The sequence below is a fragment of the Vombatus ursinus genome, unplaced genomic scaffold (assembly GCF_900497805.2).
Source record: "Vombatus ursinus unplaced genomic scaffold, bare-nosed wombat genome assembly UNPS02004691.1, whole genome shotgun sequence".
NCBI classification, from domain to species: domain Eukaryota; kingdom Metazoa; phylum Chordata; class Mammalia; order Diprotodontia; family Vombatidae; genus Vombatus; species Vombatus ursinus.
In genome coordinates, this window is record NW_020944469.1 from 870,770 (window position 1) to 897,282 (window position 26,513).

Below are 26,513 nucleotides of genomic sequence, written 5' to 3' on the forward strand. Positions count from 1 at the left end.
GGACTGGTTGCTGGATGCTGTGAGAAAGGATGGAGGAGAAGCCAGGTGCTCCCTCAAGGAAGCTCTTTTCTTCAAGGCCAGGCCACACTCATTGGGAAGTGGGAAAGGCGTTCTGTCTTCGCCGGAGCTGAGGCCCTGGGGCACATTGACTGAAGGAATGATCTTGGAAGGGAGAATTACTCAGGGCAGGGCCTTGGGCCCAGTGTTGACCTGAAGTTTCTGGTCTCAGGAAAGTGGCCCCTGTTCCTAGTATTGAGGAATTCAGCTAGCTATTCAACCAATGAGAACCCCTGCTAGCAAAATGTCTAACGGCTGCAGTCAGCTCCATTTCCCTCCCTGGCCACTGAGCTGGTCACATCTGAGTTGCGGGGGGTCAGAGCTGACTAGGATTCTCTGCCATTTGTTTGTCCCAGGCCGAGATGTGGGGGGTGGGTGCTGAGTGAAGGGATGGTTCCAGGAGGCACCTTGTTCTGCAGGTAGAACAGCAGAGAGCCCTGGTCTCTTCAAAGAAAAGAATCCTGACTTTGCCTTGTAATTTGCTCATGTGAAATAGAAATTTTCCTCGAAAGTGGTAGCTGGAGGCTGTGACATACTGAGATCCCTGGGTTCCGGCCCTCTGCCTAGTGCTGGGGGCTGACAAAGGGCTCTGCACCGCTTAGCGTTGATCCCTTTAATGGCTGCACAGCCTTCGTTGGCTTGGGATAGTGGAGCCCAAGCCCAAGTTTGTCTCTGGTTTTTCCTTTTCGATCAGTAATGTCACATTGATTGCCGAAAATGAGTGGTGCCCCCTCTGCTTTTCTCATCAGAAGGTCCCTCCTCTTTGTGGAGGCTGTCCCCAGCTCTTCTTCCTCATCTCCTGTAAGAGCCACCAGGAAGCCTTTGGGAGTAGAACTGCCTGCTCCTCTCTTCACACCAGCTGTCTTTTTCTACTTAAGTAAGGGAGAAGGAGAGAAGAGAGAGAGACAGAGAGGGAGAAAAGCAGAGGAGAGAGAAAGAGAGGGGAGAGAGAAAGAGAGGAGAGAGAGAAGAGAAGAGAGAAGAAAGAGAGAAAAGAGGAGAGAGAGAAAGAGAGGAGAGAAAGACAGAAGGAAGGAAAGAGATTGTTTGAAATATCACAGTTGCCATAAAGATCACTTAGTCAAAGGCAGAAGAGTATACCACCAGATTTGGGGCCAGAGGACCTGGGTTCAGATCTTGTCTCTGCATGAGCATGGGCAAGTCACTTAGCTTCTCCTCAGTAAAATGAGGGTGTGTGATGGACTGAGATGAGATGAGCCTAGTTCTGATGTTCTGTGCTTCTAAGACAGGAGTGGACGGTGCCACGTAAGGCCCTCTTTCTCCCACCAACCCCCGCAAAGGTTCAAGTGTTACTTTAGATAATACTGAGGTGATGCCTGGCATTCAGTCCTTGAGACCAACATACTAGAGGCTGGTATGTGGCAGATGGTAACTTCCTTCATTAAATCTTAAATAATTCTTTCTTTTGTTCTACAGATCAGACTTGTTGTGGAAGAGGGATTGAATCAGCTGCCGTATAAAGAGTGCACAGTGACCACTCCAACAGGTAATCGGGGCAGTGCTCCCCATGCCTTGGAAAGTTTGTGGGAGAAACAATAGTCTGCCAAGATGGGAGGAGGGGGTGGGACAGGAAAGGAAGCAGCCTGAAAGAAATCAATGTGCACAATGAGGCGTCTCTCTGGAGCTGGTCTTTTTAGCGTCTTAATGAACTCCGTGAGACATTTAGCGCCATGACTTTTTCTTAATGGTTTGCTTGTCGATCCAAGTTAAAGGTTAATAAATATCCTTCACTAGGCAGGTGTTGTCTCCCCGATGGCCCGTGGGGACGCAGCTCAGAACTGCACCTTGGTGGGCAAGTTACTGGCTGGTAAATGGGAGAGACTGGCTCAGCGTTCAATCAAATGCATTAGGTAGAAGAATGATAATTAGACTAAACAGTGGAGATGGTGAGAGCTGAAAAGATGCCTTGCTTTCTGCTCAGCCCCCCCCCCATTTTTGAAAATACAGTTTGGCACTTTAGGGCTCTGGGCAGTTCTGGGAAGCTGCTTACCCTGGCTTACCTTGTGAAGGTTGGGCAGCGAGCCCCCAAGATCCCCCAGGGGACTAAAGTGCTCTGCACACCTTCAGCCCCTGTGTAAATGCTAGCCAGTATTCTGATTATTGAGCTTGAAGGTGGGTGTGGCAGCCATGCTGGGCCCTGGCCTGGCAGTGAGAGGTTTCCATGCTGTGAAGTCTGGGGCAGGGGCCTGGAATATTCTTGCCACAGTATTACTGCATGTGGCTGAAGCAGATTAAATGTTATGGGGAAATGTTGAGCAAAACAAAATAAAAATCTAATGGAACATCGGTAATGTTCATTTGGGGTTCTCTGAGTCATTCTGCAGCTGCAGGGATCCTTCTGTATGGTTAAGTGGCCCTGTTTCTATTTGAGTTTGACATCACTTATTCTTTCTCAGCCTCAGTTTCCTTGTCTGTCAGACAGAGTTGCAATCCCAGACTCACTGTGTGGCAGGGTTGTTGTGATGATATAAATGAGATCTGGGCATGGAGTGCTTTGTAACCCCAAAGAGCTTTGTGATTGGTATGTGTGGTGGAAGCCTGCTGCCTCAGAGTCAGGTAGAATGCTGGCCCTCATACCTGTCTAGCTCATCTATGAAATGGGCCTCATACTGGCTATTACTTCACAGGGTTATTGTGAGGAAAATACTTTGTGAATCTTCAAGTACTTTCAGAATACAAACTCTTACTACCAACAGCAACCTAGACATCTGTCCAAGGCAGTGATGGCCAAGAGGACACACCAGCCATTGGGTTTGTGTTCAGGGCAACAGAGGGAGCTGTCATCATTCACCTCAGGGAGAAGTGAGAGAAAGGGACTTCTGAGATCCTAGGCAGTATACAGGGAGGTGGTCTAGAGCCTTTTTCAGGGTGCAGTCAGGAGACTCAGTGGTTTTCTATTAATTCAGGCATTTTCCTCATATTATAATATTGACAGTGGACATTTCTGTAGCACTTTAAAGTTTGCAAAGCTCCTTATAGCCATTCTTTGATCCTTGATGATCTTTGTATCATTATTTGAGCCTTACAGCAGGCCTGTGAGGTCAGTACTATGAATGTTATCATTATTCCCATTTATAGATGAGAAAACTGAGGCTTATAGAAGTTGTGACTTGCTCACACAGCGAGAGGTGGGATTTGAACCCAGGTCTTCCAGATTCCAAGTCTAGCCATGTTGCTGTGTGAAGAAATCCTATCTCTGTTTGAAGAATTCCCCAGGGATTCATTGTGGAGAGTTGAGATGTTACTCTAAAAAGCCTCATGTAAAGTGTCATAATAAACAGGCCTTTTAATATACTGGATGGTATATTTTAATAAACTGGATGGTTCCAGGTCAGGCACTGCTCTTGTGGCATACAGATCCCATGCCAGCCAGGTCCTGCCATGAAGCCTCTGGGAGTCCTAGGATGGAAATGAGGTTTCATTGTGGCCCTGTCTGTCCTCCTCTTAGTTATCATTCTTACTACCTAAAACAAACGTTGATTAAACACCCTTTTTTTTGCCACTCACGTGTTTTTGTTTTTGTTTTTATTAATAAATTTATTTATTTTTAGTTTTCAACATTTACTTCCACAAGATTTTGAGTTCCAAATTTTCACCCCATCTTGCCCCTCCCTCCACCCCAAGATGGCATGCATTCTAAATACCCCTTCCCCTAGTCTGCCTTCCCTTCTATCTCAGCCCCCCTTCTCTTATCCCCTTCCCCTTCTATTTTTCCTGTAGGGCAGGATAGATTTCTGTACCCCATTTCCTGTATTTCTTATTTCCCAGTTGCATATGAAAACATCTTTTTGAAACATGTGAATTAAACACCTTCTTTGGGCACAGGACTATGCTCAGGTGCTGAGAAATTATATTAGGAGAAGGCAGCTGCTCATCCTTTTGCCCCTAAACCAGAGGGGCCTTCTCAAAGAAGTATCTCCTTCAATAACAAAAGATAACATTCTCTTTTTCCTCCCTTTCTTTTGTGACAGGATATAAGTACGAAGGAGTGAAATTTGAGAAGGGGAATTGTGGGGTCAGCATAATGAGAAGTGGTGAGTCTGTCTGTGGTTCGGTTCCCTTCTCCACCCCTCATCCTCTGTACTGCCCACCCCCCGCAGGGGTCCTGTTCGTTTTCTGTAATTGCAGCTTACCTGAGCTCCAGTTTCTTTCTCTCCATTGCCTGCCCTAGCTCTCTTCCTCTCCTGGTGCCTCTGCAGTACTGGCCGGCATGTTGCCGAGCTTGGCTAATTTTAGCGGCAGTCTCTTCCCCAGGGGCCTGTCTGCATGTGCAAGGTTGCGTTAAAAGAGGAGCAGGGGAGGCTGGGAGGATGCTGCGGTGGCATGAAGACAGCGATGAAGGGAGATGGTGCAGACTTAGTACTAGACTGGAGGAAGTGGGGCTCCTTTGTTTTGTTATCAGGCAATGGCTGTACTGGACGACTTGTTGGGTCTTTTTCAGCATCGAAATGATTCTGTGACCATGTAGGCAAAACCACTTTTTTGGCAATAACTGTATTTCCCCCTTGCTAGGCTTGTCGATGTTGTATTTGTACGTAAGCGCTCCCGCTCCAGGATCAGCCTTTGGTCACAGCCTCCAGTGAAGTCCTGTACGTGTAATTAGTACATAGAGCTGTGATCATGGCCCTTCTCCCCCACCTCCTTCCCAGCAGGACCAAGGAGGGGGGAGAAACCCTGGGAGCTGATGGAGTTTTATAAATTTCCCCCATGGCTTTTATTAACATGTATGGGCTAGAGGACATTTGAGCAGTTTTCACAAAAATAGGTGTTCAAAGCAGGAATCTTCTTTCTTTTTTTTCTTTCTTGTTAGGCAGTGGGGTTAAGTGGCTTGCCCAGAGTCACACAGTTAGTGTTATGTGTCTGAGGCCGGATTTGAACTCAGGTCCTCCTGACTCCATGTCCATGCTCTATCCACTGCGCCACCTAGCTGCCCCCAGAGCTCAGATGACATAATGGATGCACAGCACTTTACACATCTTAAAGTGCTATATAAATGGCAGATGTTGCTGGTGTTGTTGGCCTCCAGTCTGGTGATGCCTTCATTCCCTGAGCCTTTGCTGAACTTAAGCCAGGTTATAGAGCAGTATTGTAAATGTTTAACAACCAGGTTGAGGGGTAGAGGGTGGGAATGTATACACACACACTTGTAAGTTAAACTAGCTTTGTTACCATTTTCTCCAGTCTAGGCAATCAATAAAACAATAAATCAAGGCCTGATTTGTAGTGATTGCTGATTTCTGAGGTGGTTCTAAGTGGCTGCCTGCTAGATAAGCCGTAGCCTTGGTAACTGAAGGCAGCATTTAGGTATCGACTAGTCCCTGGACAATCTTGTTCAGCCTCCTTTGAGTTGGTGAAGCTATGAGGGGAAGATTTGTCAGGCATTATTCATTCAACAAACGTTCTGTGCCTGCCATGAAGAGCCTTGTGGTGGGCAGGGGATAGGTTTCAGTAGGGGAGCAGCCTTTTCCCTTTAAAAAATTTAAATTCCAAAATGACTTTTGGCTCCCAGGCTAAGGTGATAGTTGCTGGTGGTAACCTATTCGCCCCCTCCCCCCCAAAAAACCCCAAACCCAAACAAACAAAAGCCAACACCCAAAACCCCGACCCGACAGCCAGCTGCTCCTTATTCACTGTGTGCTGGAAAAGCCTCTTCGGCACTAAATTAATTCATTGCTGCGCCGAGTGACAGTCTTTATGACATTGTGTTCTAAGAGCCAATCATCTTTGGTTTCTAACACCCATTCCCTTCCCAGGAATCTTTCATTCTTAACCTTAATGAAAAGGACATTGTCACATAGATGAAGTGCCAGGTTTTGGTGATTTAAGCATCTTATTTAAAATAACGGGAAGAAAAAATGTTAGGAATATCACAGAAGATCATGAGCCAGGAGAACACAGGGCCTTTTCTGCCTTGCTCATCCTGGAAGCGAAGTGACAGTAGACATGAGAACTGAGAAATCAATCCTCTTTTTATAGCACTTTCAAACCTCATGGCCCCCCAGTGAGGGCAAGGTTTATTGCCTTCATCTTAGACATACAGCAACTGAGGCATCACTGAGTGTCCTGGCCAGATCCCTACATAAAGCATCAGAGCTGGGGACTGAACTCAGGCCTTTTGGATGTCATTATCTCACTTCTTTCTTTTTCTTTCTAGCACTTTCTTTTCTAGCAGGCTGCAACACAGTTAGCTTTAATAGGTGACACCTATAACCAAACGGTTCCATTCTAGAACATTCTAGAATGCTGATCTTAGCTTATTGGAGCTCTTGCTCTGGGCAAAGCACTGGGAGATTCCTCAGACAATGGCGGAGGAGGCATTGCCATCTTCTTGATAGTGTCCCTTCTGTATTTGTACCAATGGCCTGGGGTGGGTGCTTTATTCATCTCATCTTGTTCTTCCTCATCTCTGCCCCCAGGGGAGGCCATGGAGCAGGGTTTGCGGGATTGCTGCCGCTCAATCCGAATTGGAAAGATTCTGATCCAGAGTGACGAGGAGACCCAAAGAGCCAAAGTCTATTATGCCAAGTTCCCCCCAGACATTTACCGGAGGAAAGTCCTGCTGATGTATCCAATCCTAAGTGAGTGCGTGCTCATTGTGCTCTGGAACCTTTGGTGAGGGAGGGCTTATTTTGGCGCATGACTCCCAGCCTGGTAGCCTTCCAGGCAAAATCAGTTCCGGCTCTTGCTGCTCTCGGGGCTTCTGAGTTAACGTGGGCAGTTCACGTGTGAATTGATTGCCAGATAGCAGAATATACAGTAGTCACACTTCATTAGCTCCAGAGGGATTTTCTGTTTTTAAATGCACACATTGAGGTAAGGGATGTGATGAGGCAAAATAAATAGAATGTGAGGAGCATTGCACTGTGTCTGTTCTCCAGTCTAGTGAAGGCAGTGGAGAATTTCTCAAAGATTTATCTTTGTTGGTCATCTTTGTGATCCCTAGTTTTTCTGGTCTTCACACTGATTCTGAGACTCACATTGCTCACACCATGGGCCAGTGGGCTTCTGAAGGGTGACTTTGGGCGTGAGATTCTGAAGTCACATAGTGAGATCCCCTCTAGTGAGTATCTAGTGATAATAGGTCCCTTCCAGTGTAGTTTTGCCTATGGTCTGGACCAGAGAGCTGCAGAGACTCCTTAAGAGGAATTAAGTGACCATAAAAGGATTTTAATGGCCTCAGGTTTCATTTTATTTCAGGCACTGGAAATACTGTCATTGAGGCTGTAAAAGTCCTTATAGAGCATGGTGTTCAACCCAGTGTCATCATTGTCCTCAGTCTCTTTTCTACTCCTCATGGTAAGTCCTGACTTGGGTAATGGTTGGGACTCCAGATGAGGTACAGAATGGGGAAATGTGCATCCGCTTAGCTTCTCTTATGGAAAGCCCTGGCTTTATTTGCTTTCCTGTTAGTATCTCCAGTGGGTGTGTTTAAAATAAAATAACTATGTGCTGGCTGCCCAGCCACTGGAAGAAATAGCACTTGGAAATGTAGAGCCAGATTCTGCTGTGGCAACCTGTGATTCAGCTGAGTGTTATGGAAAGGGCTCTGCACTTGGAATCAGATGTCGGAGGGTTCCATCCTGGGTCTGCTGCTTGGTAGTCTGTCTGAGTGTCCATTGGGGAGTATCCTACTTTCTAGTGCCTGCCTCAGAGGGTTGGGGGAAAAGTTCTGTGCAAACTGATCTTATAACTGTCAGGATGTCTGTGCTTCCAGCAGTTTGGCCATTACCTCTGTTGCCCCTCTGCCTCTGTGGGTGCTCTTTGTGAGACTCTGAGCAAGAGAAGCACATCAGTCTTTGGCTAGCCTGGAGATGAACCTCCGGCCATTTGTTTAGGCTGAGAGTTCATTGTTGGGCCTGACCTGGAAGCTTCTCTAGCTTGGCAGGACCTACCAGAACTTGCCTAAGCTCATTGCTAGGGCATGATGAGACATGGGGTGGGGGAGTTGGCAGTGGGGCGGATGGGACGCTTTAGTCAAGGAGAAAGTGCAGAGTGCTCTGTAAATGTGAGCACCAGGGCTTAGCACTAATTAATTTGAGGACTGGGAGGCATCACTTTGAAGTCCCACAGAAAAGGGAAGATAAGGACAGTTGGTTGGTGGTAGTGGTCAGGTGGAGGGGAGGGATTGTTGCTGGCTGGCAGGCATCTGGGCATAGGGTGGAGGAGAGTGTCCCTCTCAAAGGAGGCACGATGACCCTGGAAAGTCAGTTCCCTCTTAGGAGGAAGTAGGTGAGCATGAGATACTTCTGATGACCTTGGGTTTCATTTGATTCCAAGCATGGAAATACTATCATTGAGGCAAGTATTAACCCCATTTTACAGATGAGGATACTCAAGCTCAGGGGGCAAAATGGCTTTTCTAGACTGATGTAGCCAGTAACTGAATGTCGGAGCTCACACTTTCTGAAACATTGCTATTCTCCATCCTCTGCTAGCCCACTACTCTTCCCTCCCCCTCAAAACAACCAACCCGCTCAGTCTTGGTATAACACTGGTTTTCCTTTGTCCTTGTTCCTTTTCTCAAGGTGCCACGTCGATCATCCAGGAGTTCCCAGACATCACAATTTTAACCACAGAGGTCCATCCTGTTGCACCAACACATTTTGGACAGAAGTATTTTGGAACAGATTAAGTTCGAAGAACACTGGGTTCCCCTGTACAATATTATAAGAGTGTATTGAGTTTCCTCTTGTTGTCCTATTTCAGTTGGGGAATGGGATGAGACAGTGAGGTGGAGGGGCTGTTTAAATGGATTTTTTTTTCTGGGCCAAATGGGAAATATTGGCGGTCTCTTCATTTAATTTGGTTATTTCTTGACTGTTGGAACCAAGTGCGATAATGAGGCACACTCAGCTCTTAGAATTGATGGGAATTTTAATAATGTGCTTATGCAAATTACTGGATTCTTCAGTGAATTAATTTATTCTCTAGTTTCTGAACTGCCCTGCTCTGAGGTTTCTTGTAGTTACAAATAAAACCAAAAAGAGTCAGTTCTCTAAGGCCCACTGGGAGTTGCATTGTGTTCTGTTTGCTTTCTGCTCCCTTGAGAAACAGAGAGAGGGGTGGGGGTGGGGGTGGGGGTGGGGGTGTGTGTGTGTGTGTGTGTCTAAGCCCACTTTCTATCTTCTCTTCTCCACTTTCCCAGTTTTGGCTCTTTCTGGTGACTCATAAACAAAACTGAGTGCCTCTGGAAGTCCTCGTTTTCTTTCCTGTCCATGCTCAGCTGGCAGACCCAAGGTGTTGGCCCCCAAATGTGTGCTTGACTTTTCAGCTGGTCCATTATTTTTTTGTGGCTCACTTCCCAAGCAGTGCGTGGCTGGCTAAGCAGTGAAGGAAAAGGGGACCGTTTTGGCAACTGGGCTGTAGCAGTGACCCCCACTGACCACCCCTGCGAAGTCAGAATGGCAACACAGGAAGGCTAAGTACAGTTAAATACCATCAATCCAGAGAAAGGAAATGATGTTTGGGTGTGAGTGGGGCGGGGTAGGGGGTGGTGGCAGGCAGAATGGTTTCTTGCTTGGTCTTCTGGCCAATAAGTAAATTAAAATGACGTGATTTCATGTTGATGTTTTTTTTTACTTGAAGACTGTGATTTGGAAAAGTCATTTGGCAAATTTTGTCACTTGTAGATGTGCCGAAATGGGACAAAAGAAGGTCATGTTTTGTATAATCCCAATAATTTGCAGGTGTTGCTATTTTGGCTTCCAAAATGGAGAGGAATCATTTTTGAAACAAAAGCTTCTTGGTCAACTGCTTGTAAAAACCTGTACCCTATTTTGCATTGATATTAAAAAAACAATTCTAACAGTGGTGGTTGGCTGGTTGCTTGACTCATTGGGGATTTGTGGGAACACAGGCTGAGGTGTGACCTGCTGCTTTTCTGAAGTGGAAGACTTAATCTCCAATAGAACTGAGCTGCTGAGAGAAATGTCAGCAATGGCTGACCGGGAGGGGAGGAACTGCTGGGCAGAGTGGGAGCAGGGAGGGCATGAGAGCTGATGCAGTGTGAACGCTCCTCTTCTTCTAGTTTGTCCTTTTTATTTCACAGTTGGCCCAGACAGGGGAAAGAACTTGCTCACAGTCACATGGATACAAAGCCGCAGAGCCTGTATTTGGACCTGGGTCCTTTGACTCCAAATTCATTGCTTCTCCGATTGTGCCACACTGATTCTTTAGCAGAAAGCTAGCAGTCCCTTGCCATGTGATGCCTCTGATGGTAGAGTCTACACTGCAGTTTTTCTGTGGCCCATCTGGCTTTCGTGTTCTTAGGGAGGCAGCTGGGATGTGGGGAAAGAACACGGGATTTGGAATTGAAAACCTGGGGCAAAGCCCTGCTCTCCTGTGCTGTATTACCTGTTAATCTTCACGCTTTAGTTTGCTTCTCTGTAAATGGGGCTACCCCCTCTAGATACCTCACAGGATGTAGTGGGGAACAATAAGAATATGGGTTTAAGTCCTGGGTAAACTTGTCAGTTATAATACCTGACAGTCACTTCAGGACCTTCGTTTATTCTAGCCCACTTCAGGGAAGATGGGAGCCGGCAGGGCTATGTAGCAAGGCCAGTGCTGCTTTAAACTGATGCTTGGCTCTTCTTTGTCGTGGCCTTGTTGTATTGGTAAAAGTGAATTCTCTGAGTGTTAGCTTCATCCCTATTCACACATGTATGAAAATGCATTTCAAGGAAAAGACTACCTGCCCTTTTGGCATTAGCCCCATCGCCATTCTCCTTCGACCCCAGTTAGGTCTTTATATTCGTAGTGTCGTAGTTGCCAAACTTTTGATCACACACACCTATCAGTAAAGGAGTTTTGAGCACCTACCCCCATATATGAATATTCACTCATTTATAAATTACATGTCTGTGCTACTGTACTAGTAATTATGTACATTATAAATCTTGCACGGAAAGTAGCAATTTGAAAAGGATGAGATAAAGATGAGATGATAGTTTGCAAATCTTTAAGAATGGTGCAGAAAAACCCTTTTTCTCACTAAAAATATTAATGATGATATTTTTGGTGAGAGCAGTGGGATTGAATATGCTTCATTATTTTTGAAAATCTTGGCTTACCACTGTGATACAGGGATTTGAAGGTCTGGGCCTAAGCTTACTTTGATTTGAGTGGCTGTCATAGCTGAACAAGGGAACTCAGAAACATACACGGATCCCCTTAGAAGAAGTGTATCTTGGGCTGTGCTTACTAAATTATAATACTCATTTTTCAGTCCCATCCACCAATTATGCAAAGGTTTCTTTTGAATTTCAGCTAGTAAATTTCTATCTTTCTTTATGTTTATCAATTATAAACTAATCAAAAGGGATTGTAGTTTTATACTTATAATTATGTTTTATTTATATAATTACATAATTTATAAATATTTTGTATTAATAATACAAAACTCAGTGAAATTCTTCATTTGGAAGATTTCTAATCGGATTAGAAAATTCAAAAATTTTTAAGCAGGCAAGTGAGTTTTGATAGGTAAAACATTTCCATTGTCTTCATCAACTGAGAGGAGAGAGTGAGTATCCAGAAAGAGAAGGTCATCCACATTAGAGGTCAAAAAAGATGAAGAGCAAAAAGAGGCCGCTGGATTGGGTAACTTTGGTGAGAACAGTTCCAGCTGATGAGGGTTCAAGCATAAAGGGGTATTGGGATTGTGGGAGACTGGGATGATGATGGTCTCTGAAAAAGAGACAGATGGGCAAGAGGAGTAGGTTTGGGGAGAATGATAATGTAATGAGATTTGTTATGCAAATTGGAAGCTATGCAGGCCTACAGGTGGAGGGCTATGGCTATTATTGGCCTGGGGGTTGGGGCCCCTCATCCCCAGCCTGCCCTTTGGGGTGCCTGCAGTAGTTCCAAGGTGATTGGAAGATAAAGGATGGGGACGTTGGGGCAGGGAGGGGCAGGAACAAGGAATGGAGGGGGCTGGAGCTATAATTTGTTAAGGGGCTGATGGTGGTTGTATTGTAGGCAAGCTAGTTATCGTTGGGAGAGTGTGGGATTCCAGCCATGTTCTCATTCTCCATTTGGAGACCACTGCCCTAACGCCCGGGCACAGAGTAGGCATTTAACGTTCGAACTAAATGGAAGCTCATCTTCCTGGACTTATCTCCCCCTGTGAAATGAGGTAATGGGACTAGATGGTTCCCAAGGTTCCTTCTGTGACTGGAATAGTCCCAACTTGGTTATCACATGGAAGGCCCAAGGGAGGCAATGAGAACTATATCTCCAAGGTCCTTCTCTGCCCCTCCACCCTTGGCAAGCAAGCCTCTTTTCTGCAGTTGGAGTTCTTTTCACCAAATGTCATGATCCGTTGAACTCTTCAGGCTTGGGAGAATCGTTCAGGTTTGCATAATCCTGGCAGAGGAAGAGGGCATTAGCTCTGAAGTCAGAGGACCTGGGCCTGAGTAACTTTTGGGTATGGTTTAAGGGCTTGCCCAAAGAACCTCCCGCCACTCAGGGACCATCTAATCCACCCCACCATTTTATGTAGGGCTCCCTTATGTGGCTCCTGATATTCCATCTAGCTTGAGATCCATGAGCCTCTGAACTCAAAAAACTTTGAGCAATTTAGTCAAAACCAGATTATTTTTAATGCAGCGAACTGCCCGAGAGTATATAAACTCTGTACATTTCCTACAGAAGAAACAAATCCCAACACAATAGAAAATGACACCGAGATATTGTACATACAGTACTGAAACTTACGAACTTAGTAATGACACTATTAAAACCTTATGCACGTAGCATCCAATAACCAATAAAACAATGAACATAATGCTTTATGCAGAAGAATTTTCACAAGAATCCATTTTTTTAAATATTTAAAAACCAGTGTCAACATCACTAAAAATATCACTAACATGAACTAAACACTCCAACGGTTGTCATTTTGGCTGCTTTACTTTCAGGAGAAGCGCTTGGTCCCCAAGTCTGGAAGATTGCGGGGGGACCTGCGGGGTACACGACACTCAGGAGTCCACTTGTCCTTAGCGCTGTCCATGCCAATACTTGACCAAATGGTAAACAAGATGTTCTGAAAAGAGTAACTTGGATAACATGCTCTATCTGTAATATGCCTTGGAAACTCTGAGCACAGGTAGGATGTACACAGGAGCAGATAAGCATTGAATTGGATGATGCTGGGTTTAAGAGAGGTCTTGCCGTCCTCATTTCTCTCCAGCTTTTGCCATGCTGCCACTGACTACAGAGATGGCACAGCTGATGGCAGTGATTATTAGTAATGCGGAAAGTTTAGTATAGTGAGAGCTGTGTTAGCTGGCACCAGAAAGAATACCCAGGATCTGTCTTCAGTCTGCCTAATGGGGAGAGCTGTTGGCTGCAGCGAGGTGGCACCATCGCGCACAGAGTGCTGGACCTGGGGACTGGAAGACCTGAGTTCATATCCAGCCCCAGACAGTTACTAGCTGTGTGAACTGGGGAAGTCATTTACCCTTTGTCTGCCTTAGTTTCCTCATCTCTAAAATGGGGCATAATAACAGCACCTCCCTCTCCCAGGGTTGAGACTCAAATGAGATAATATTTGTAACGCATTTTGCAACTCTTAAAGCGTATTTCAGTGCTATGGTTAGCTATTCTCAGCACCTCTTGAGAACCTTCTAAAAATGCAAGGTTTATGCTAGGTCCAATTACCTTAGTGACAGTTAACTTTCCCCACATCCTTTAGGCAGATCAAAAGTAGAAATCTCCAAGAGTCCATGAGAAAGGACAGTACTTGAAAAAACTGGGTTGATTAGCAATGGCACACACTCCAGGTGATTCTCTTTTGAAACTAACCAGGCCCAGAAGCAGAGATCTGAAGTTACCTCTCTGGGCCACTTAACTAACAGGAGAATCCTAGAGGCTGAATCTGTGGTTTTCGTCATTAAAATTTGAATGTCTATAGATTGAGAGCACGGTGGGAGAAAAGTTTTGAGTTTGAGGGAAATCACAAGCTAATGGATTAAATGGGAGTTTTAGCAACTCGGCCTAGCCTCTAGTTCTCCTTAATGACCCTTGGTTCTTTAATCCATCCCCACCCCTCCACCCCCAGTCAGCCCCGTCCAGAGAGGACCTTCATTTTTGACCACTGCACTGATATCTCTCAATTGCCATCATTTCCAACAGCGTTTGCTGTTCTTGGGCAAATCCTTAGATTTTTCTATACTTTCATTCCAATTCCCATTTGCTACAGTGGGATTTCTTTTAGATTTTGCCAAATTTTTCTGCAGCTGGGTGTGTGAGTCTATGCCAATGGGCCAAATTGGTTAAGTTGTTAAAGTTTCTTGAAGGCGAGGGGTCTTTCTCCACTCCAATCCATGTTCTTAAAAAACAGTTTGTTGAAAACCTTCCGATTCCTCAGGGCTGTCTGCTTTGGGAGGAAAAGGCACCTATCTCTTCATGAAGCAAAGAGAAAAAATAAGTCACTTACTTTTTTAGTGGTACTGTGGATTAAAATTAGATTTTAAACCTGGTACCTGGCAAATAGATAAATGCTCATTGGATTGGGAAGGGGGCGAGGGATCAATCCACGTGGATTTTAAAGATCATTTTGGTGTTTGTAAGATGAAAGAATAGGAACATACAATGTTTTTTCACCCATGTGGGTCCAAAGGGAGCAGGGCTGGGTCTGTGATTGCACTGGTATGTATAGAAAGCCCCCAATGTGGAAGCTCCCCCTACCAAGGCACATCCACCAAGAGGCCAAATGTCACCTAGTCAGTATATGTTAGAGGCTGGGATTTGAACCCAGGCTTTGTGGGCAGCCCCTCTCTTGTGTGTGCCAGCCTACAGATTCTGAATGCACAATACCCTCTCTGGCCAGATGGGTAGAAATGAACATTTCCATTGAAACTGGCCTGTCTTAGACTTCTAAATAACCTCAATTCACATAAAGGCCCGAATTGAAATCAATTCTAAGCTTTGTTCATTCTGAAAAGTGGGAAGAGAAGCTAGGGGAACTTTGGGGTTTTAGAGGCAAGTAGGGAGATCTGCTAGTTGTATGAGGGTGGACAATAATAATGATCAATAATTAGCATTTCTATGGCGCTTTAAGGTTTGCAAAATACCGTCCGATGTTGTGATTCTCACAACAACCTTGGGAGATAGGTGTTATTACTATCCCTCTTTTACAGATGAGTCAGCTGAGGCAGATTGAGGTTAAGTGACTTGTCCAAGTTCACACAGCAATAAATACTTGAGGCAGATTTTCAAACTTGGGTCTCCTGACTCCCAAGTCCAATATCCTGTCCACTGTGCCGCCTAGCAGCCTCTCTCTGCTTCTACTCTCTGGGTCTCAGTTTCCTTCTCTGTAAAACAAGGGAGTTGGTCTTGGTGATCTCGAAGGTCCCTTCTAACTCTGACAGAATAGGATTCTGTAAGTGGAATCAGTGTAACAGATACCTGATAACAGTGTAACAGGTACACGAACCCCACACTGTATTCCATTCCATCTAATGGGCTTTGTGGAAACTGACAGAAAGCGGATGAAAACTTTTTAATGAGACCATAGCATCGGCTAGAAGAAAGAACAACCCCATGCATATACTTTTAATAGATTAACATGGGAAAGTACAGTTTGCCAGCCTTTTGTAATTAATACTCGGTAGCAAGAGTCAGAGCACCACATACAGTCAGTCACGTTGGCACAGATGAAACCAAGAAATTGGGGGAGGGGAGTATCAGTAGCAAATTGGCAACCTGACCTTAATTGCTGCGTGAACGGTGACTTGATTTTCTTGCTCAGAGGGGCAGTTGTCTTTAGTCCATTGAACATACTACACAGAAAAAGCAGGAGCCTCCTGCCCAGGCCCCTGGACCCTTAGCTTGGTTAACCAGCAGGAGGGTTGTGAGAGGGGTTATTTCAACTGTACCATCTCCTCTTGCCCCATATCTGCTACAGAAAGCCCACTGCTTGGTCATTCCATTCATCATCTCTTTTTAATGCCTGCGAGGATGGTCCCAGAACTTGGGGAAGGTGCTTTCTGGCTGCCTCCGGTAGAGCACATGAACTTACTTGTAGTACGGTCCTGGAGGTAGCCTCAGCCCTCTCTGGGAAGTGAATGGTTATTGGCTATGTGCTTTTTGGAAGTGCCTATTCCTTGGTATGTTGTACTTCCTTTGCATGCAAAAGGCTACTATTTGATGCTGTACATTTTGGCTGTGTTGAAAGAAATGCAAATGGACTGCACCTCCAAAGCCAACTGAGACCTGGTGGAAAGAGCCCTGGATTTGGGGGCAGAAGACCCAGGTTCAAATCCCAGCTCTGCCACTTCCTAGCTGTGGGATGTCAGGCAAGTGACATCCCACGTTCTCTGGGCCTGTTTCCTCATTTGTTAACAGACGCAATTGGACCAGATGATCTCTAATGACCCTTCATACTGTAAATGCTATTTTCTCTTTCCCACTGGTTTTATGGAGCTCATGAATTTTCAAAGAACACTGTCTCATGGAGAATTCCAATCATCTTGTTTGGGATGCTTTCTGACTGGCAGAGGATTCGTGACCAAACAACATCGATGTGACCCCACATGAGATACTGAGTCCTAGGGTCGAGCACTGAAAGCGACCTCTGAGTTCATCTACAAATGAGGGCCGGGAGACTGGGTGTCCAGGCACAGAGCCAGGAAGGGACACAGTTGAGCCATGGACCTGGGGTCTTTGACACTTTCCGCTTTTAGCTGCCCTCAGAAGTCGAGGTTCAGGAATGCACAGAGGGGGTGATTGTCACCAGTAAAGAATGCTGGGGGCCCTTCTGTCGAAAGAAGGCATGGAGTCCCTTAACGTATCTATTCCCACAATGTTCCCGACTGAGCCAGCCTTGCCTAACTGGACAGCTCTTAACTTTTCTGAGCCTTCCTTTCTCTGGCTAAAAAAAATAAAGTCATCCCCATCTTGTTGCCCCATAAAGGAGAAAGGCATTATGGGCTCATATGATCACAGAATATTTAGTAATACTGGGGTGGTCCAACTTCTCATTCTAGCCCTGTATTGGACTTACTGAGGTGAGGACAGAAGATAGACTAGCACCTTTCAGCACAGATGGGAGGGATGAGGGCTAATGGCTGGAGCACCGAGTGACATGAAGTCCATAAGAAAGACAGGCCTGTTCCAGCGGGCTCAAACCAGGCTAGGCGTTCTTCACCTTTGTCATGTCATAGGCCCCTTGGACAATCTGGCGAAGCCTGTGGAGCCCTTCTCAAAATCATCGTCTCAGATGTGTAAAATAAAATATGTAGGATTACAAAGGAAACCAATTGTACCGAAATGCAGTCAGCAAAATATTCAAAAAACAAGTTCATGGACCCCAGATCAAGAACTGCTAGATCAAATGATCGCTAAGCTTCCTTCCAGCTCTAAAGTAAAGTCTGTACAGTTTAGGATTCTAAGCAAACGTACTATCTCTTTCTCAGCAGGGCCTCTAGCTTGGTGCAGTGGTCAGCCCTATGGTGACCTCTGGAAAGCCAAGGTTATGACCGGATTGGATGCCAGTGGAACCAAGGTGCCAAGAATGCCTTTGTGACTTGACTTTTGGAAGGGGAATATTAATATTTGCCAGGGCATGGGAGATATCACCTTGCCTGGGATTGGGGGTAGTAGATGCTTTAGCAGAACCACTGGCAGAAAAGGCAGCATGGTAGGGTGGAGAGGGCGCTGGATTGGGAATCGGAAGAGCTGGGTTCAAATCACCCGCTCAGCTGCCTCCCTGCAGGACCTTCTCCCACTCAGGGCTTCTGTTTCCATACCTTTAAGGTGAGGGAGGTTGGACTAGTGGATCTTCACCCACCTCCTCTCCTGTGCTTCCAGTCTATAAGAGAGGGAAAGGGAAAATCTGCCCAGGTAGGAGAGAGTGGGCTTTTCTCTCCCTTCCTGGTGGGTGACATACAGAAACTGTGAGGCCACAGTCTTCTAGGCTGTCATTTGGCTTCAGGCTTTTCGAAGGACCAAGAAACTTAACTTTGGCCAGTAGTCAGATGGAACCATCGCCGTAACAGTTGAGCTTTGCTCCTGAAGCTGCCTTGGCCAGAGGGCTCTGGGTGTGCCCCAAACCACCGGTCCCATCCATTACGTGGGGCTTCAGCTTCTCTGCAGCCTGGCCCAGCAGCTGGGAGTTTTGATGAAAGCCCAGCTCCAGCAGCTCCATCCCACAGCCGTGCATACTGTGAAGGCTGGCCTGGGAGGCCTTGGCCTTCTCTTTGCTCAGCTCTCGGCAGCTGGGGACAAGAGGCTTGCCAGGGAAGCTGAATGCATCAGTACTCCAAGGTATTAGGATAGGGTAAACAGCTTTAGTGTCCACACTGCACCGAGGGCTAGGGAGAGGCTGATTATAAGGAAAGAGGGCAATGAATGGAAACTACCGAGCCGTCCTAATGGCCGAGCTCCTGGTGAAGCTTTGAAAAGGTCAAAGAAAGGACTGGCGCGTTACTGCTCAGTTTATCAATGTTTATATTCTAACCCCTGGGGAGTAAACAGAAGTCTTTATGTGGTGGGAGCTCTAGGGCTAATGGTAGCTCTGAAACTTGTTCCTTAGGAAAAGAACAAGGTTAGGATTGAAAAAGCATCCTCAAAGCTCATGGCCCACAGTTCAGAGCAATCATTTCTTGGTCCTCATTGAACCTGTTTGTAAAGTCTAAGAACACAGGGTGTATACATGTGTGTGTGTGTGTGTGTGTGTGTGCACGTGCACGTGTATGCAGGGAAACGTGTTGCGGGGGGAAGGAAAATGTGTTGGGGAAGAGGGAAATGTTGGGGGGGAGGTAAACTTTTTTTTGGGGGGAAGGTTGAGCATCTGACACTTGTTGCCCTTAATCTGCTCTGAGCTTATCTTTTAGCTCCTGCATCAACAGGGTGAAGGGGAAAGCACACTAGACTGGGAGTCCAAGGTCCTGGATTCAAATCCTGCATCTGATATGTGACTTGGGTAGGCAAATCTATTCTCTTTTCAAGGCTTCAGTTTCCTCAGCTTTGATGAGAGGTGGGGATAGTGCATGTGTGGACAAGATGATGTCTATGGTCCTTTGTAGCTTGGATATAGTATTATCCGATCTCTTGGGCCTGTGGTGGGATAGGGCTGAAATCCTCCCCCGCTGAGCAGCTGCGGGTGGGTGAGAGCACTGTCTCTTTGGGGGGAAGGATTTGAGCTGGGGTTGGACTTGGGGGCCTGAGGCTGAGGAGGGAAAATGGGCTGGGGGAGGTTTCCCATAGTGCTTCAGTTCCCTAGGCCTTTTCAGCATGTGAAGATCTCTCAGAAATTGGAAGGTCCTGTCTGGTCTGAGGGTTGCACTCAAGAGCTCAGCCAATTTGGGGTGGAGGTGGGGGGACAGGGAAGCTTGTGTCTACACAGAGGCTCCAAGCAATGCTCTAGCCTTGGTTCTGAATCGTGGTTCTTCTGGTGATCAGCCATTCACCTTAATGCCAGTTTATGTACACAGCCTGCACCCATACATGTACTTTTGCATATGTATAAATGCACATACACACATACACAGAGGCGCATGCAGCACACACACTCAAATGCCCCTCACACACCACAATGCAGGGGCTTCCTGGGCTTCCCAGGTCAAGGGGCGTGCTAGAGCAAATGGAAAGAAGCCCAGTGTTGCATTAAGGCCCTCACTGATGGGGGATAAAGGAGAAAGAGGCGAGGGTAGATTGGCTTGAACCAGTGGCCATCAACCTGCCTAGTGGAGTCACGACATGAAAGTAGGACTTGGAAAGCCCTGCCAAATTGGCACATCAGGCATGGGATGGGATATTTCCAGATTGTGAGGGTTGGGATCCAATCATACTCCACCGTGGTGTCGTTTTGAACACTGGGCATCTCCAGATCTTGAACTCTGCCAGCCTCATAGGAAGGAGAGGTGATGGGGGCCTGAGAACAAAAAAAAAGCAAGACATACTTAGGTGAGCAAAGAAGGACTGAGCTGGGGAGCCAGCTCTTGTCTCTGACACGAATTTATGGGTAAATCACATCACTCTGATGAACCTCAATTTCCTCCTCATTACACGGGGCTATAAGGAAAGTGATTTGGAAAGAGAAGTCCCTCCCAGATGAGACACTTAGTGTTCTAAGACCCCTCTAGCTCTTTGAGAGTCCATGTTCCAAGATGGGTGATATTCTCGGGTCCTACCTCTCACTGTCTATATGGAAGGTCCCTTCTAAATTTGACATTCTCTATCCTACTTAGCTCTAATTTTCTCCTAGCCTATATTCTCTGCTATTGTTGTTGTTTGGTCATGGCTCACTCTTTGTGACCCCGTGGACCATTACTTCCCAATACTGTCCATGGGGTTTTCTTGGGAAAGATACTAGAGTGGTTTACCATTTCCTTCTCCAGTGGATTAAGGCAAACAGGTTAAATGACTTGCCTAAGGTCACACAGCTAGTAAGTGACTGAGGCTGGCTTTGTCTTCCTGACTCCAGGCCCAGCCCTCTATCCATTGAGCCACCTAGCTGCCTCATTTTCTGGTTTAGGGCATCCCCAATCCCTGTCTTCATTGTTTTAAGGTCCATCCAAATTGACAGTCCATGTTTGAAGATCTCTTCCAGCTGTGACATTCTGTATTCTATGGTTTCTATTAGATCCAGATTTCCCTGTTCTGAAGAGAGTTTTGAGAGCTGACACTGCACGTTCTAAGGTACTGCCCAGATCTGACACTGTTCAAAGGCAAGTCCCAGTTTTGACCTTCAGTATTTTCAATTCCCTCCTAGCTCTGTTATTCCCTCTTTGAAGGTTCCTCTCAGGTCTAACATGCTCTGTTCTAAGGGCCTTCTTAGGTCAGCTTTTCTCTCTCTCTTTTTTTTCTTTTTCTTTTTTTTTTTTTAGGCAATTGGGGTTAAGTGACTTGCCCAGGGTCACACAGCTAGTAAGTGTCAAGTGTTTGGCCTGAGGCTGGATGTGAACTCAGGTCCTCCTGACTTCAGGGCTGGTGCTCTATCCACTGCGCCACCAAGCTGCCCCAGCTTTTCTCTTTTCTGTGGCCCATCCCTGCATCAACATAGTCTGAGACATCCTTCAGCCTCAACATTCTTTCTTCTAAGGTCCCTCCCAGTGCTGACGATCCATGTTCTAAAGTCAGTCTCTCTTTATCTGTGACATTTTCTGTTCGAAGGTTCCTCCCACCTCTGCTTTTCTCCTTCCTCCTACATTATCTGTTATAGGGAACCCCCAGCTCCAACATTCTCTGTTCTAAAGTCACTCACGGATGTGATATTCTCTGATCTAAGGTCCGTTGAAGCTCTGACATTCCCTGTTCTAAAGTAACTCCCAATTGTGCCATTCTCTCTTCTAAGCTGTCTCTGAGCTTTGATTTCCTCTGAGGTTCCACTCAGCTCTGACATGCTTTTTTATAAGGTCCTTTCCTGCTATGACATTTTCTCTTCTGAGGCCCCTCTCAGCCCTCAGAAGTCCACGGTCAATGATCCTTTCTAGTTCTAATTTTCTCTTTTCTAATGCCAGTTGTGGCTACTGCATTCCCTGTTGTAAGGGACTCACCAGGCCTGGCGTTCTGTGATCTAAGGCCAGCTCTGACATTCTCTGTTCTAAGGGCCCTCTCCAGATGTGACATTCTCTGTTCTAGCTTTGATATATTCTATACTAAGGTTCCCTTCAAGGGCAGCTAGGTGGCGCAGTGGATAGAGTGCTGGGCCTGGCGTCAGGAAGACCTGAGACCAAATGTGACCTCGAGACATCCGTGTGACCCTGGGAAAGTCACTTCACCCCGTTTGCCTCAGTTTCCTCATCTGTAAAATGAGCTGGAGAAGGAAATGGCAAATCACTCCAGTATCTCTGTCAAGCAAACCCCGAATAGGATCACAAGGAGTTGGACATGAGTGAACAACAACAAATTGTAAGGTTCCCTTTTCTCTAAGATGTGATATTCATTGTCTGTTCTAAACATCCTCTCAGCTCTGCCAGTCCATGTGCTAAGGTTCCCTCTCCAAGATGTGACATTATCTGTTCTAAGACCCCTTCCACGTGTCATCCTCTGATCCAAGGTCCCTTTAAGCTCTGGCATTCCCTGTTCTGAGATCTCTTAGCTCTGAAATTGTTTTTATATACTTCCAAGCTGTGACAGTTCATAGCCTAAAGTCCCTCCCAGGTGTGACATTCTGTTCTAAATTGCTTGCTTCTGATTTTCTCTTTTCTTGAGCCTGTCTAGGCTCTAACCTTCTCTCTTATTAGGCAGTCCTGGCCTGGACATTCTGTGCTCTAAGGCTCCTCCCAGCTCTGCCATTCCCTGTTGTAAGGTCCACCATCTCTTTTCTATGGTCCCTTTCATCTCTGATGGTTCATTCTCTAAAGTTTTTCTCAGCTCTGCCATTTTGTTGCACATCTCTTCTGAGCGCTTCTATTTTCCATTATATTGCCATTGTCTCTTGTAAGGTCCTCCATTATGACAGCATTCTAAGATTCTGTACCCCTTTCCAGCTTAGCAGTGCCCGGAACATAGTAGGTGCTTAATAAAATGTGTGTTTACTGTGATGTCCTGTGTTCTAAGGACCCTGAGCTCTGAAAGACCACCGGATGTTTTCTCAGGTTTCTCCAAGACAGGACATCTTCTGATCCGTGGCCACTTTCAGCTCTGACATTCTCTGTTTGAAGGTCTATCCTGGCTCTGATTTTCCCTTGTCTAAGACCTCTTCTAGCTTAGACCGTCTCCTTTCTAAGGCGTAGCCCTGTTCTGACATTTTCTGCTCTAAGCTGCTCTCTCCCACCCCCCAATCACGAATTATTTGTCCAAACAGACCTTTCAGCTCTGCCGTTCTTGGCTCCAGTCCCTCTCAGCATTAACTGTCTCATGTTCTAAGGCCCTCATAGCTGTGACCACTGTTTGAAAGGCCCTCCCAGTTATAACATTCTCTGATCTAAGGTCCCTCCCAGCTTTGACCTTCTAAAGTTCCTTCCCAACTCTCACATATGCTGTTCCAAGGTCCCTCCAATGATGTGCCATTTTCTATTCTAAGCTCCTCAGCTCTGACAATCCCTGTCCTAAGGTACTCCCCCATGTCAGAGGCAGGAAGTGGCCTAACTGGTCATGAAGTTCCATTTCCTGCCTCCAGCCCTTTGCACAGGATGTCTCTCATGCCTGGTATGCTTTCCTTCCTCACTTCTTCTATGAACCCTTGACCCACGTAGGAGCTCAGTTCTGAGGACCACATACTTAAGACGCCTTTCCTGATTCCCCTCATTGTTAGTACCTACCCTTATGTACACACCAAATTACTGTGTATTTATTTTTTATGTAACCTGTATTTATCAGGAAGCACGTTGTAGGCCCCCAATAGAATGTAAGGTCCTTTTGCATAATAGTATTAATAAATGTGGCATTTATTTGCTGAAGTACTCCTCCCTCTCCCCAAATCCCAGCCCTGATACTCTTGGTTCTAAGGTCCTTGTCAGTTCTTTCAGTTCAGCCCTAATCTAAGGTCCCTCCCAGCTGTGATATTCTCTATTCTAAATCCTCTCCTGCCTGATTCTCTCTTTTCTAAAGCCTGTCTAAGCCCTAACATTCCCTCTTATTAGGCAATCATGGCCTGGACGTTCTCTGTTCTAAGGCCCTTCTGAGCTCTGACATTCTCAGTTCCAAGCTCCCTTTCAGCTCTGACAGTCCATGTTCTAAGCTCCCTAGCTGGTGTGGCAGTCTATCTTCTAAGGCCTCTTCCGGCTCTGACATTCTTGTGTACCTGGGTCCCTTCAAGCTCTGCATGCCCTTGTTCTATGGTCCTTGCTAGCTCCAACATTCTCCAGCTGAGTTCTTCTCAGCTCTGGCAGCCTATGACTAAGGTTCCTTCTAGCTGTGAATTGTCTCAGCTCTCTTCTAAGGTCCCTCTCACTTCTGACGTTCTCGATTCTATAGTGTCTGCCAGATTGGACATTCCCTGTTCCAAAGTCTCTCCAGCTCTGACATCCAACATTCTATATTCTAAGGCCCCTCCTAGGTCTGAAATTCTAGGTTTCTCCTAGTTCTGATATTTATTCTCAGTTCTTAAGGCCCTCCTAGCATCCTCTGTTCTTAGCTCAACGAGTCCATGTTTTAAGGGCCCTCCCAGAAGAGCCATTCTTTGTTCTAAGGTCCCTCCTATTTATAACATTCTCTGTTCTAAGGTTTGTCCCAGCTCTGACATTCTCTGTACTAAAACCCCTTCCAGCTCTGAAATTCTTTGTTCTAAGTACCCTCTTTCATCCCTGACATTCGCTATTCTAATGTCTCTTCCAGCTCTGACACCATTTATTTCAACATCTCTTCTGGCCTCAAGAGTTTCTGTTTTAAAGTGCTTTCCATATGTGAATTCTGTGTTCTAAGGTTCCCCCTTGATGTGACATTCTCTTTTCTAAGGTCTCTCCCAGTTATGGCATTCTCGGTTCTAAGGTGCCTCCTGGCTCTGACATTCTTAAGTTCTAATGGCCCTATAGGCTCTGACATTAGCTATTCTAAGGTCCCTCTTGGTTCTGACATTCTCTGTTCAAAGGGCTCTCCTAGTTCTGGTTTTCTTTTTTTCTAAGGCTTATTCTAGCTTCAACATTCTTGATTGTAGGGACCTAGATTCTGTTCCAAGACCCTGCCTATCTCTGACATTCTCTGTTCTATGGTTCTTTCCACTGTGACCTTTGCTGTTCTAAGTTCCCTCCTGGCTCTGGTATTCTCTTGTTCTCAGGTCCCTCCCTGCTCTGACATTCTCTGTTCTCAAGTTCCTTCCAGCTCCTCCAGTCTGATCCTAGCATTTGTCAGAAAGCTGCTACACTTAACTCTCTGGCAGACCTGTTACTAGAATGACATCTTTCCCTGCTGGATTATACTGGGTTTATTTATTTGGGAGTGCCGTGAGAAGAAAGCTGTTTACTTCTTCATTAAGAAAAGACTTTCCAATGAGCCTCCCACATGCGGCCTGGCCTGCCACTAGTTAACAGTTAGCAGTATTTGCGCAGGGGAGAAGGGAGGGTGTTCTTTGTGAGGGGGTGGAAGTATGGTATTAACTGACATAATGGAGTCAGGAGAAAGTGACCTTGATCATTTCGCTGTCCTAGGATGAGGCTTGAAATGTCCAGTGGAAAAATCAACACCTTGAACTGGATCCAGGATCAAGAGACCCCAAAGTCCATCTGGTCCTGTCCTGTCCTATCAGAAGAAGGACCCAAGGCCCAGGAAGGGCAAGTCAGAAGTGGCATTTGAACCGAGGGCCTCTGACTCCCAAGCCAGTGCTCTTTCTCCTCTACCTTACCGCCTTTCTTGTTGGGCAGCTGCCATGTCTACATCCCTTGGAGTCTTTCAGTCTATGACACTGGTAAGAGCAGACATGAAAGCCACCTTGCCCATTTGTAATAAGGCCAGGAATACAGCTCCCACACCTGCTAGCTGTGGGGCACTGGGCAAGTCCTCTTTCTCAGCCTCAGTTTCCCCATCTGTGAAATGGGTGTAATGACAGTGTTTGCAGGAGGAATACACTAGGTAAAACACAAACCACTACAGTGCTGTGAGTTCTTTTTATTAACTAAACCCTGCTATGTTGCCCGTTAGCTAAGGGCTCACTTTGATGATGTTGCTATGGAACACGCTGCCCCCTCCCTCTAAACCCGGATACTGTTTGTCATGTGACTTGGAACCAATTCAAGATGAGAAGTATGGTATGAGTGGAGGGGCTGTGGGCATCCTTCGAAGCATCTCCTTCATGGAAATGACCTATAGAATGATTATGCAAATGGCATTAGGGAAATGACTTTAGCCCCAGGTTCACTGGGCTGAGGACTTCCTCCTCCTCCTCCTCCTCCTTCTCCTCCTCCAGCACTCCCCAGTACTGACCTAGTGGACACAAGCAGGAGATGGGAAAAGTGCTATGTCTCCATTTCAATGGCAAGCGATGATGAGCTTTCCGGGAAATCTAAAATGTGGAGAAAGGAAACAGGTGAGATGCACAGCCATGCAGGGGTTGGTCCAAGTCAGGCCACGCTGTTAGAATGAGATGCTTATGAAGGAAAAAAACCAAATCAAATGCAAATGGAACTGCTCGGGGACTTCCTCCAGAACAGTAACTGAATATGGATACATGAACTGTGTGGACACGTGAACACGGCTCTCCCCCTAACCTGTGTGGACACGTGAACACGGCTCTCCCCCTGACCCGTGTGGACATATGTGCATGACTCTCCCCCTGTACAGGACAGACAAGTGAGTCTAATTCTTGCCCTACCAAATATAGTCATGTGAGCCTCGCCATGCCCCAGAGAGTGGGGACAGGTGGGCACAGCTTTCCTTCTGTACAGAAGCATCGTGCCTACCTCACAGGGTCGTTGGGAAGATCAACTGACTTAATATTTGTAAGGCATTTAGTATAGCATGCGGCATACAGCAGGCACTTAATAATGCTCGTTTCCTTCTCTCCTATAGATTGTAAGCTCCTCAAGGGCAGTGACTGCCTTTTGTCTTTC

At 46.2% G+C, this 26,513-nt stretch overlaps 2 protein-coding genes across 5 annotated transcripts in view; one reads left to right on the top strand and one right to left on the bottom strand.

Annotated features, from left to right (window-relative positions):
* The window catches only part of UPRT (uracil phosphoribosyltransferase homolog), a 35,936-nt gene extending 26,797 nt beyond the window's left edge, over window positions 1–9,139 (top strand). The window contains exons 3-7 of the mRNA XM_027839304.1: window positions 1,495–1,564; window positions 4,050–4,112; window positions 6,495–6,656; window positions 7,276–7,374; window positions 8,604–9,139. Of these exons, the coding sequence (XP_027695105.1) occupies window positions 1,495–1,564; window positions 4,050–4,112; window positions 6,495–6,656; window positions 7,276–7,374; window positions 8,604–8,710 (501 nt within the window). The 3' untranslated portion in view covers window positions 8,711–9,139. The remainder of the gene's footprint in view (window positions 1–1,494; window positions 1,565–4,049; window positions 4,113–6,494; window positions 6,657–7,275; window positions 7,375–8,603) is intronic.
* A 6,233-nt stretch (window positions 9,140–15,372) lies between these two features.
* ZDHHC15 (zinc finger DHHC-type containing 15) overlaps window positions 15,373–26,513 on the bottom strand; it is a 75,256-nt gene continuing 64,115 nt past the window's right edge. Inside the window, exons 11-12 of one of the 4 annotated variants that reach the window (XM_027839935.1) lie at window positions 25,888–25,966; window positions 15,373–19,957 (exon numbers count right to left, since the gene is read on the bottom strand). In XM_027839935.1, the coding sequence (XP_027695736.1) occupies window positions 25,920–25,966 (47 nt within the window). In that variant the 3' untranslated portion in view covers window positions 15,373–19,957; window positions 25,888–25,919. Of the gene's footprint in view, window positions 19,958–25,564; window positions 25,768–25,887; window positions 25,967–26,513 lie in introns of those variants that run through there. The other 3 variants (XM_027839926.1, XM_027839943.1, XM_027839951.1) reach the window with 3 other exon arrangements.